This window comes from Pipistrellus hanaki, assembly GCF_964339955.1.
Source record: "Pipistrellus hanaki genome assembly, chromosome: 1".
Taxonomy (NCBI): Eukaryota; Metazoa; Chordata; class Mammalia; order Chiroptera; family Vespertilionidae; genus Pipistrellus; species Pipistrellus hanaki.
This window is the reverse complement of record NC_140503.1, coordinates 182665901-182679170: the sequence shown is the minus strand read 5'-3', so window position 1 is coordinate 182679170 and position 13270 is coordinate 182665901. Positions and strand designations below refer to the sequence as shown.

Sequence of the window (13270 nt, the reverse complement as noted above, 5' to 3'; positions counted from 1 at the left end):
ACATATATATATATATATATATATATATATATATGGTAAGGATGAGGAAAGAGAGAAGCAATGGTAAAGAGGAAAGAGATTAGAAACCATGCTTGGGTTTATTTGATTAAAAACGTATTCTATATTCTAATGTTAGTAAAAGTAATTAAAATTAGTAATTATAACTCTCCCAATATTTCAACAATGCATATTCACTTAGGAAATTCCCTAGAGCTAATATAATTTTCTGCCATCTGGCACAATAATATCTCCATATGGAAGAATTACTTACAGATCAAAAATAAAATACAGAAATTGTAAGTGCAGTATATTTGGCATAATACAAATCTCCTCTAATTACATTCTACAATGCTTTATCTTAAGAGCCCCCCTCTCCACCCCCGTATATTATTTGCTTGCAAAACAAAACTACACTTAAATAAATATTTTGGTAAAGAGTTAACTGAAAGAAATTAAATTTAGTATCTCATATTTTATTCATTCGTTTGCTCAGGCCCAGGCAGCACAGTTGGGAGCAAGAACAAGTAGGTACCAATTCCAGTTCTTTGCCACCATATGACCTTGGAAAAGTCACATTTCAATGTTTGGGGCGGGGGGGGGGGGGCAAAAGAGACATTATAACAGACTCTTTGCTGGCTTACCTCATTAGTTTGGTATATTATTAAGGACATTTTGGCAAAAGAAAAGTTGACTATGGTAATAAATAATTTCTAGAAGTGCTTTGAGATCTTCGGAGAAAAAGTACCACTGGAAAATGCTGTAGGTACCGAACAAAATCCATAAGTCTGCCAGACCCACATATTAGGAAGAGATCTATGCAAAAATTAACAACTCCGTGACATTAGTTTTGTTGACGTACCTGCACTTTGAAATGTTAAGTATATCATCCTGAATCGTTCTTGCTCAGGAAATTTACCACATGTGAAAATTACTCACTGTAACTTCCATCATAGGAACACGGCCGAGTTCTGATCCTTAAACTGAACTGCCTGATGCCCTAAGACAGCTGGCGCTGCCTCCACAAACATTCTGTGCTACGAGAGCTGTGGAAGAGTACCGGCCTCCAGCCTGCAGAGATCAGCATCTATCCGTCATCCTTTCCCCCCATTTTTTTTTTTAACCAACTGAGAGAAAACTTTGCCGGAATGATATCATATTAACAACAACAACAACAAAAAAGCCGAGGCCGGTCAAAGAATATTTAACTACCAACATTACAACTGCCCGGTATTTTCGTTCAAGAAAACATTCCTCGGGATGGGTTGGTTTCAAGAACCAGGATGCCAGGAACGGCAGTGATCATCCATCCTCAGCGCTTCCCCCCATGCAGGCAGGCAATTGTACTCACAGCTGCTGCTCCAGGACTTTAGCAAGGACTTTATGCTTATTTCAAAGAACACAGAATCCTGTAGGCTCAACATTGTCTTCACGGGCTGCAATCAGCAGCAGCAGCAGCAGCAGCAGCAGCAGCCGGGTTTGTTGGTCTGTCCCGGAGCCGGAGCTGAGCTGAGCTGAGCTGAGCCGAGTCGAGCTGAGCTGCTGTCCCTCTCCAGCTCCAGGCAGCGGCTCTGACCCACAGCGCCTTGGCTTCATTACCATGCAGTCTCCTCTCAGTGACGCACAACCATAGTGGAACGCCGCTGCATGCAGATGAGCCATCGCGCTCAATGAATGCTCACAAGTTTATTCTAAGTGCCCTGAAGGACACCCTCACCTTTTTTTTATTTTTTTTTATGCAGACATGCACGTGGCCGCAACGCTCCCTGTTTATGTGCCTGTGACCAGCTCTGATGAGCCGTGTCCCCCCTTCCCGGATGCTTTGCAGGGGAGTCACCAGTGCGAGTAAACAGACAAGGGTATAGAGAGCTCTGCCCTTGGGCGCCAGGTTTCTCGCCAGGAAAGGGCTTTAGAAATAACAAGTGAATTCGGACCCGACATATCTTTAGATCTCTTCCTGGAAGAGCTGGCCAAAAGAAAAAGAAAAAAAGAACAGCAGTGGTATTTGCCCCACTCGGCTGCCCGCTGTCTCCGGAGAGGTTTTAGCAGTAAGTTCCCCCACCCCTCTGCACACGCAGGCAGTGCGCAGGGACTCCCTGCACGCCAGGCAGTGACGATGCAGACTCCACCGCCTCACTCAGCCCACCGGAGAGAGAGCGCGCCCGCTAACGGGCTGAAAAGATGATGTAATGGACACCGGGGCCGAGCCTCCATCAGCTCCAAAACTGCTCAGCTCAGGACAAAGTTTCCTCTGATCCAACAGAGGGGACTCTCTGATAATAACGGGGTTATTTTAAAACAGGGCCTTCTATCACTACCATAGTCTCAAATTCCTCTGGAAACCTTAGAATATCCACGAATAGCAAGAGAGCCTCCAGTCTTAAATAAAAGGCACATCTTTAAAACTCTATAGAAACTTTTAAAACTGAAAACCGGCCCCGGTAAAAGCTTAACGACTCTTCAAAACAGTAGAAAATTTTTTCAAATCAAAGTATTTTATATTGACAGCAGAAGGGAAAATGCCTTGACCTCATAATCGGTTTACTATGACTTTGAAGGTCATACGGCATGTGTTTTTCCATATGTGGCATATTTTTGTACTGACCCATCTATACCACTGGATCCTTTAAATACCATAAAAAATAAGTAAATTCAGGGATCAAAGTCAGAACTGAATAAATGCAGGCACTGTATTAAAAGTTAAAAGAACACTTTTCCATATACAAGTATCATACACTAAGGGAAAGCAAAATCATATTCATTAAGACATCTTCAGTGATAATAGTATTATTGGGAGTGTCATTAAAAGCTGCATTTCTTTAATAACAGTCCAAAAAATATAGAATAAGTCTAGGCTATTCCTAATCCTGAACAGGCCCAAAACCTAAATTCAAACCAAGGCTGCAAAAGCTAATCTTAGAGGATTCCCATAACCCAACACCACTGACTGAACACGAAGGGAGACACCTCAGGATCAGTTAAGGGCGAGGTTTCTCTGGTCTAATGGAACACAAATGCCTCAAGGTGTTAACATGAAAAAAGGGCACTCCACAGTCCGAATCCACCACCTCCTACATCTCATTCAACAATGACGTATGTCAACAAACAAAAGCCGCTAGTTGTACACAAAACAATATGATTTTTCTTTTCTTTTTGTTAATCCTCAACCAAGGATCTTTTTCCATTGATTTTTATAGAGAGAGTGAAAGGGAGGGGGAGAGACAGAGAAACATCAGTTGTCTCCCCGCACATGCTCCGTCCAGGGGCCATGGATCAAGCCTGCAACCAAGGTGTTTGCCCTTGACCAGAATCGAACCTGCGAACCATGGGTCAGTGCTTTATCCACTGAGAAAAACCAGGCAGGGCTATAATTTTTCTTTTCTTTCTTTTAAAAAAAAATATATATATATTTTATTGATTTTCCACAGAGAGGAAGGGAGAGGGATAGAGAGCTAGAAACGTCGATGAGAGAGAAACATCGACCAGCTACCTCCTGCACACCCCCTACCAGGGATGTGCCCACAACCAAGGTACATGCCCTTGACCGGAATCAAACCTGGGACCTTTCAGTCCGCAGACCGATGCTCTATCCACTGAGCCAAACCGGTTTTGGCTATAATTTTTCTTTTCAACTGAAGTATTCTTCAAAGTGATTTGAAAATACAACCTTTTCATCAAATAGCTGCTAGCAGGTAAGGAGAACAAGCTGATCTAGACCCATATAAACTACACCATTAAATGCTAAGACCCAGCACTGAACCATGTCAGCAAGTGAGGAGGCATACACTACATATTTTGCCGTATTATTTTCTTCCCCATATGGAGCTAAGCCGACTAGCCTCCAACAAATTTTAAAAGCTACTCAATGCCATTTGGCTGTAATGTCACACCAAAGAAACCAAGGTCCATCCCTAGTAAACCTCTATACAAACTCTAACAAGCAACGCTGCTTTACAGAACATCCGAGTATGGTCACTTTGGAGCGAAGTGGTAAATAATAAGTACTATTCTCACAACCTTAATAAAAAAGGATTTTCTTCTGCTTGAGTTTCGCGTACATGGATGGAGAAGAATAAACTTAATGTTCCTGTTTTATCTAATCAGCCTGTCACTAGGGGCACACAGCCAAAGCCAATAACAACTTCTTTGGGACACAGATGCATAAAATCAATTTCAGGGCTTATTTTTAAGCTACGTTTTGCATACACTAGGACTTCCTTGTAGACAGAGGGTTGGTGAAAACAGCACTTCCCATTTACATGGAAAATAATTCCCTAGGCCCACGTAAGCAGAGCCTGGGCTCTGCACTTTATTCCTTAATAAAGTAATGGTACTATCCCAACTATTCATCCCTACTTTAACAAAGATGAATGAAAAAGTATTTACATCGTAACCCTTCTTAAATTTTCTAATCCTTACAAAACTTTCGTGTTAACCAGAAGAACTACATGTGCACTCAACACTACTTTTAGAAGACCAGGGCACTGGCCCACTGAATTTTGAATGAAATGCTTTCTCAATCTCTCAGTTACTTGTCATCATTTTCAAGTTACACACATAGTCATATTCCTATTATTCTTAAAGTGAGCTCCCTATCCTTAACCTATCAATCAACAACAGAAACAAACCCACAGCCTAAAGCTTATTCAAGTTTGCCAAAAGAACAGTCAAAATGTCACTCTTCTACTCTATTATTTCTAAAAGTTCAAAATTCTCCAAGTTGTAGCATACATATATATTTTTTGGTCTCATGACCATAAAAAAAATGGCCGCAGAAATCACTGTTCAAGGCGTCCTTGGCAAAGCAGAAAAAAAATGGTCTTGGATTATTTCCTTCAACTATTCTCCTCTCCACCTGTTAGATGATTATATATTAAAGAATGATTTTAGAATAAAGTTTAGACTATTTTAAAGAAATTCACAAGGTGGTATTATCAGCCTCTGCTGAGGTCCCTTTGGCATCAGCCAGATACTGTGCAGCTCTGGACACAGAGGGTGACTGTGGCGGGTCTCTCGTCCTCGAAGAGTTACAAAGTGGGTTTCCCTCTTTCTTTTAATCAATTTCCATTTAATTCTATGCCCTTTGACTGGCATACTTAGGATTCATGGAATCCGTTACCTGGTTTACATTTCTAAGTAGAAGGTAGACAGAGGTATACATTCTAACATACACACCACACCACACACATAGACACACACACACACACACACACACACACACACACAAATGTATACCAGGAAAATTTCTCAGTAAATCCTAAAAAGAAATAACTGTCCTTTAGATAGAATCCAAACAAAATGTTCTTTGATATATAATAAAATTTGGATCTAACTGGAAATATCACAAAATACAATTCATTGGAATTTAATGTTCTATGTACCCACAGGAAATAAAAATCTTCAATTATGAACATTCTTAGGAAGAGTGCAAATATATGGATTATTCCTCAGAGTAACATCTTTTTAAATTATCTCAGAAATTATTAATGTGGGGAAGAAAGAAACTTGCCAAATTTTCCCATACAAAATGTCACTCCTGGAGCCTTCAACATCCCCCACGGATTTTAGCCTCTTCAAAAAGTTCTCACCTTTTTTTTGAGTTTAGAAAAGAGACTGAGAGATTTTAGGAATGGAAGGAAAGATGCCTTCAGGTGTATTAGATAATTAACACCACACAGGAAATACAAAAATAAAAAAAAAAAAATAAAATAAAATGGTGGCAAAAATACTTGATACTTTGCTTTGAAACTTCATTAAACAATGCAACAAAACATTAGCAGTAATTATCTATAATTATTACAAGTAGTTAACATTTACTACTACTACTACTTCTTCTTCTTCTTCTTCTTCTTCTTCTTCTTCTTTTTATTCCTCACCAGAGGATATTTTTTCCATTGATTTTTCAGACAGTGAAAGGGAGGGAGAGGAGCAGGAGAGAGAGAGAAACATCGATTGGTTGCCTCCCACATGTGCCTGGACAGAGGTACATGCCCTTGGCTGGGAATCGAACCCATGACCTTTTGAGCAAAACTGACCAAGGCAACTTTTACTTCTTAATGTACTTACTTCTTTATTCAGGGGTGGGCAAAAGTAGGTTTACAGTTGTGAGTGTGAAACAGGTTATGCTTATATTATTATTTTTCCATATAAACGACTGTAAACCTATTTTTGCCCACTCTTTACATTTCCCAAATTTTCTACAATGAATACTTGAACATTTTTAAACTTCAAGAAAGCAGGAGTGCCTGGTCAGTATGGCTCAGTGGTTGAACACTGTCCCATGTACCAAGAGGTAAGAGCACATGTTCGGGTTGAGGGCTCGATCCCAGTAGGGGCATGCAGGAGGCAGCTGATGGACCTTTCTCTCTCACTGATGTTTCTATTTCTCTCTGTCTCTCCCTTTCTATCTCTGAAATCAATAAAAGAATATTTTTTTAATAAAAGAAAAGAAAGAAAGCAGGATTCTTGGAGAAGCGGCTGATTTTAGGACTTAAGCACATAAAATAACCTAGAGCATCCTTTAGGGCCAAAAGTATGAAAGGGCCGCGATAACAATTTCAGCAACAAAATGAGGAATGTAGTTTTGGACTATAACCCAAACTATAAAATAAATATCCACGAATGTATACTGATATAAATTTATGAATATATACAAAAGTAAGAAGAGATCAATCTCACATTGTGCAGAAAAAGAGTTAACCTAGCAGGCCTGACTGGTAGCCTCTGAAAGTCGGCCCTTGGCTAGCATCTAAAACTTACATTTCAAGAGGGCCCCCGCCATTCCCAGAACTGGTCTGAGTGGCTCACACTGTGCCTAAACGGTTGGTACAAACAATACAGATTATGCTGAACATCTGCTTTCCTCCAGGGAGTCTAAAACGCGGGTATGTGCCTGGCACTGGATACTCATGTGATCAGCCCTGGTAAAAGTCCTGGGCACTGGGTCTCTACTGAGCTCCGTGGCTGGTAACATTTCACCCGTGGTGTCGTAGCTCAATGCTGGACAATCAACTGCCTCCTCTCTGGTGCTACTGGGAGACGCTCTGAAGGCTTGTGCCTGGTTTCCTCTGGATTTCATCCAACCTGCCTTTGCACCCTGCTGATTTTGCTTACTGTCCTTTTGCTATCCTTAATCATAGCTGTGAGTACAATGACACGCTGTGTCCTGTGAGTCCTTCTAGCAGATCATTAAATGTGAGGATGGACTTGGGGATCCATGATACACATTCAGAAGAATTCTAAATAATTTATTCACTCTCAAGGAGCATTACTCCCAGGTCCTTAAAAACATGAGCTATACTTAGTGACCTTCTCTGAGAGGGTACAATGTCGATAGCAGAGGGAAGGAGGAATTTTATTGTGGAGAAACCTGATAAATACTACTTCAGCCAGGAGGTCAAGATTAAACTCATCAGTGATACGTTAAGAGCACACATTCTTGCCAGAACCGGTTTGACTCAGTGGATAGAGCGTCGGTCTGTGGACTGAGGGGTCCCAGGTTCGATTCCGGTCAAGGGCATGTACATTGGTTGCGGGCACATCCCTGGTAGAGGGTGTGCAGGAGGCAGCTGGTCGATGTTTCTAGCTCTCTATCCCTCTCCCTTCCTCTCTGTAAAAAAATCAGTAAAAATTTTTTTTTTTAAAGAGCACACATTCTTGATGATGAAAGTGGCATTCTTCCCAAAACCTATAATCCCAGCCTAACTAAGAAAAAAACATCATATAAACCCAAAATGAACAGTCTTAAAAATACCCAACCAATACTCCTTAAGACTATTGTGGTCATCAAAAACAAGGAAACTCGGAGAAACTATTATAGTTGAATACCCAGGGCATTCTGCAGATACCTCAGAAGTGTAATGCCTTAGTAATTAATGGGCCAGTGGTTACTTTAAACCCTTCTTAACATAGCTTCAAAAGATCAAAAGCAAACCTCAAAAGATTAAGCTATCAATGCCTTCCAGAACAAAGAACAACTCTTTTTTTAAAAGAATGTAACAAAATCCAACATTTACAATGTCTAGCATCTAATTAAATATTATTAGATGTGTTCAGAAATAGGAAAATGTGACCCATAAAATTAGTCAACTGAGCAGATCTAGAAATGACAGAGATGATGGAATTAAGCATATAGGCTCTTAAAGAACTATTATATATAGACTCAAAAAACTTGAATGGAAAAAAAAAGTAAACACAATGAGGAGGAAAGATAATATATAAAAATGGACTCAGATAGAAGTCTGAGAGATAAAATACAAAATATCTAAAACAATAAATTCATTGCATGGGAAAAAAAATAGATTAGATTTCACAGAACAGAAGATTAGTAAACTTGGAGAAATGAAAATAATAACTCTCCAAAGTCAAGAAGAGATAACAAAACAGTGAAAAGAAGACATAAAATCTCAATGACCTTCGCAAGAACATCAAATAGTCTAACATAAGTGTTATTGGAATCTCAGAGGACTGAAGAGAAAATACTATCTGAAGAAATAATGATCAGAATTTCTAAAAAAAAATTGATGGAAGACCCACAAATCCAAAACACTCAAACCTCAAGCAAGAATTCATGGACCAAAAGAATACATGCCAAGGCATGCCATAATCAAACTCCTGAAAACCAAATGACAAAGAAAATCTTAAAACCGGGAGGGGAAAATGTCACATTGCATACACAGGAACAAAGCTAAAAATGAACACAAATGTTTCAACTGAAACTATTCAAGGCAGAAGTTGTAATGACATCACTGAAAAGCTTAAAGCATAGAAATTGGTGAGTTACAATTCTATATCCAGTGAAAGCATCTTGTCAAGATACAAGCAAAAAAATTTTCCAAGATAGACAAAAGCTGAAAGAATTTATCAACAACAGATTTACATATAAAAAATGTTACATAAAGTTGTTCAGGCAGGAAGTATATACGATGAAAACTTGAATCCATACAAACTATGAAGAGTGCCATAAAAGGCAAATGTAAAGGTAGGACCTTTTATTTCTCATTTTAAATTTTAATTGACTGCTTCAAGCAAAAGTGGTTAACAATGTACTGTCAGATTTATAACATATGAAGAAATAAAACATCCTATATAATAAAAGGCTAATATGCAAATAGACTGAACAACCAAACAACTGGTCGCTAAAACATATGCTGACCACTAGAGGGCAAGCAGGGAAAATGGCAGGCATCGGCCACAGCGGGATGGTGGAGCAGGTGAGCAAGGGCTCCAGACCAAGGCAGGGTGCCAGTTTCTGTCACTGGGGTGAGCCTCTGGTGGTTACTGAAAATTCTTTGCTCCCATGAGCCACGGTCCGGACCCACATCCCCACCTGCTGCCAGCGCCAGCCCTTCTTGCACCGGCTGCCAGAGCCACCGCTTGCACTCGCTGTCAGCGCCCAATGCCAGCCACAATCACTTGGCACCGTCAGTGGGTGCGAGTGGCAATTGCAGGCCCTGATCACCCCTCAGGACTTCTCCACCACCCCCTGCTCCTGGGGGGCGACTGGGGCCAGCAGCCGCCTCTCACACCCGCTGCTGGCCTGGCGACGGCCCTGCTCGCACCCGCAGCCGGCGCCAGAGTCACTACTCGCACCTTCTGCCAGCACCTGGGGCTGGTCCCAATCGCCCCTGAGGGCTTCTCCACCTCCCCCTGCTCCTAAGGGGTGATCAGGGCAGCAGTTGCCACGCGCACCTGCTTCTGGTGCCAGCTCCCACCATTCCGTGCCAACAGCGGGTGCAAGTGGGGCTGGCACCATCAGCTCATGGGAGCAGCGGTAGCGGTGGCTGAATTGGTGCTGCCAGCAGACAGGGGACTAGGTGAGAGGGGTTTGTGGTGGGAGGAGCAGGGCGGGGACTTGGAGGATGGGCTGAGACCTGCCCCTGTGCCAACTACAGCCTCGCAGCCTACAGTTCCTTTTAAGGTGCATGAATTCATGCACTGGGCCCCTAATGTGATTATAATAGCACAAAGGATGGATGGGAGAAAGAAGTATAAAGTTTTAGGTTCTTATTATACATCAAATATTATGCTATTACTTGAAAGTAAACAATGACAAGTTCAAATTGATTATGTAAACTCTAAAGCAAATCGTATAAAAAGAGAATTTTAATAAAGCAATAGTAGAATAAATTAGAATACTAAAAATATATACTAAAAGGAGACAAGGAAAGAAGGGAAAAAAGAAAATATAACAGATGGGACAGTAGGAAACAATAGCAATATAGATTTATGCTCAATCATGTCACCAATTATATTAAGTATAAATGGTCCAAACACTGTGCTATGATAGGTGCTAAATGACTAAACTACATCTTGGTGTTCTTGGGAGGGTTAGGACCTAAAGGTGGATGCGGGTGTGGCTATGAGTGTCTCCCTCTTCTGAAGAATGAATCTTTATGCCTTACCTCAAAAGGAAAAACAGAGTGTGCTTGCTTTGGCAGCACATATAGTAAAACAGAAACAATACAGAGACGATTAGGGTGACCCCAGCGCAAGGATAACATGCAAATTCGTGCAGTGCAAAGAAATGCTTCTTTTTTTTTTTTTTTTCTAAATTAAAATCAAAGTAACTCTGACCAGGATTAGATCACCAGATTCCTATCCACTTGGTTCTTCCACTTGCCTGAGAAGATTCACAAAGAAGCCCTGAAAAACCCATAGGGCTCCAGGAAATGCTGAAGTTGATCATCAAATGCTACAGAAGAGTTTTGAGCAGGAAACTGACTAATTAGGTAAGGAATGGTCTGGAGAAGAACACAACAGAAGTCAATGGGCCATTTATTTATTTTTAAAAGTTGGTTAGAGTATGTTTTTATTGATTTTAGGGAGAGGGATAGAGAGGTAGAAACATCATTGAGAAAGAACCATTGATTGGCTGTCTCCTGCCCACCTCCCACAGGGGGATCAAGCCCACAACCCAGGCATATGCTCTGACCAGGAATAGAACCGGTGACCTCCTGATTGATGGGTGACACGACACTTAACCACATAGGCGGGGCTCAAAGGGCTACTTAAATTGCTATGGTGAGAGATAATGACTTAAAAAATTAATAATATATTTAAAACAATTCAGGAAAAGGCAATAAGGATGGGAAAAAGACAGATTCCAACTTTCCCTCAGACATACTTCTTGATGTATTTAGTGACTGATAGAACAGGATAAAAAAATTAAAGCTGAACTGCTCTTAGGCCTAGGTGACTGCACAGACGGTACTATAATAAACATACATGGGTCACATCAAGAAGAGTCCTGGCTATATAGTTCAAAAGGGATGTCAGGCCCAGAGATGAGAGTGTAGGGACAGATATAACCAACCCCACAAGCCTTCCAGCTGTCTTCTCCATTGATGAGGAGGGAAAACCAAATTCCTTATTTTCAAGTACTTGCTAGCCAAAAATAACCACAAATTAATGGCCTCGGCTGAGATGAAGAAAAATAAAACAAAGGAACAATAATTCAGATCCAGCACTAGGAAAGGACAAATGAAATACACAGGAGACTAATGAAGGGAATCTGCTCCTGAAACACTTAAGCCAGAATCCCATCTAGATTTCTAGATGGGAAACTTTCAGGTCATGTCCAAATTAAATGCGTATTTCAGAAGTATCTGCCAAGTCTCTGAATTAATGGTACAGCTATAAAAGGGTAAATTTTCTACAAATGTCAGATTGGACCAATGCACCAATATATCCTCAAATTAGCAATATAATAAAGAAGCATTTTAACTAGGTAAGCTCTGTATTTTAGGAGTGGTTACCTGTGCAGCAGTTTCATTGCTTGCGTATGCCGTGAGGTACAATTACTGTTACCTTCCTGACACAGGGTATTTATTAATGGCCCAATTGTTCCTAGTTTTTGGTTGAAGTTCTTTTTATATATTTCACACAAAAATAAAAAAATAAATGCTTCCTCTGCTTAAAATGAAGCAGTCCAGACCCTGTAATCATACTTTCTTCTTTGCCCTAATAAGTCTTACCAATTTGATATCACTTGGCCCAGTGGCAAGAACTTACTTCTTCAATTGGTGGTGGGGGGGGGGGGGGGGGACACACACAAAAAACACAAAACCTGTTTCTGAATATACTTAAAATTCATTACTGAGACTCCAGAAATAGTTTGTAAAATAATTTTTGAAAATACTGCTTTAAAAAAAAAATCCAGATTTAAATTTTTCTGTTCAAAGGGCTGCTAGTTACTGGATTTATATTTTTACAATGCACACAATGTATAGTCATCACCTACAAAGACACTGGATTGTTAGTACTAAGGTGCTTTCATTGTCAATATACGGTATACAGATGTGCTGGGAAGAAAGGGGAATAAGCATTACTGGGAAAGTGTAAGAAAAATTCTAAGAAACATGAACAGGATGAAAACAAAATGTGTCGTCCAAGGCAGGGCATTTTTTGAGGGCAGAGATAGCCACTATTGACAACAAGCCAGGACAGAGATGTAAACCGCCAACTGTCCCAGGTCAGTGAGCACCTATGGTCACCTTATCCAGGAAGCAGCCACCACAAGGTGAAGGCTCCCTGATTCCCGCCAACACTTGCCTTTCTGAATGTTTCCTACTTTGTCAGTAGCATAGGAAGTTTTCAATCAGCTAGAGGTTTTTATTGTTTGAGCCACCTTTGATAACACTCTTCACAATTTTAAAACAAAGGAGTGAGTCAGCAAGGCTGTACTAAAATATAAAAGCGTCTAAATAAGAAAAGAAAAGGAAGTGTCCAACTGCAGAGGCGACTAAATGTAAAGACAAAAATCACACTTAGAAAGGAGAGTGCCAGCTGGGGTAGAAAGAAAAGATGAAGAGATTGCCCAGCAGAATTAAATGGGCCAGACTGAGACACAGAAACATATTTATGCGTGGTTAAACATAATCATAATGTACTATATTAAAAGTAATTTGAAAGAACCTGATTCTTAGTCTTAATATTCGTTAAAGCCCCTCCAAATCTAGTAAATCAGAGCCCACTTTTTAAAAATAAGATGTCTGAGGTCATTGTTAAGCCCATTAAAGTTTAAGAGGAGCTCCTCCAAATTAATTTATAAAAATATTATTATTGCTTACTAGAGGGGAATGGGGGTCCGTCATCCCAGCCTGCACCCTCTCCAATCTGGGATCCCTTGGGGGATGTCCAACTGCTGGTTTAGGCCCGATCCCAGAGTTGGACATCCCTCTCACAATACAAGACTGCTGGCTCCTAATTGCTTCTGCCTGCCTTCTTGATTGCCCCAACCACTCCTTTGCCAGCATGATCAATGTCCAACTGC

At 40.6% G+C, this 13270-nt stretch overlaps 1 protein-coding gene across 13 annotated transcripts in view; it reads right to left on the bottom strand.

Moving 5' to 3' along the window:
* Positions 1–13270, bottom strand: part of FRYL (FRY like transcription coactivator) — a 257817-nt gene that overhangs the window by 155947 nt on the left and 88600 nt on the right. For 2 of the 13 annotated variants that reach the window (XM_084899634.1, XM_084899626.1), the window contains exon 1: positions 1349–1442. The exons of the other annotated variants lie outside the window; for them this stretch is intronic. In XM_084899634.1, coding sequence (XP_084755760.1) covers positions 1349–1421 — 73 coding nt within the window. In that variant the 5' untranslated portion in view covers positions 1422–1442. Of the gene's footprint in view, positions 1–1348; positions 1443–13270 lie in introns of those variants that run through there. 13 annotated transcript variants of the gene reach the window in all.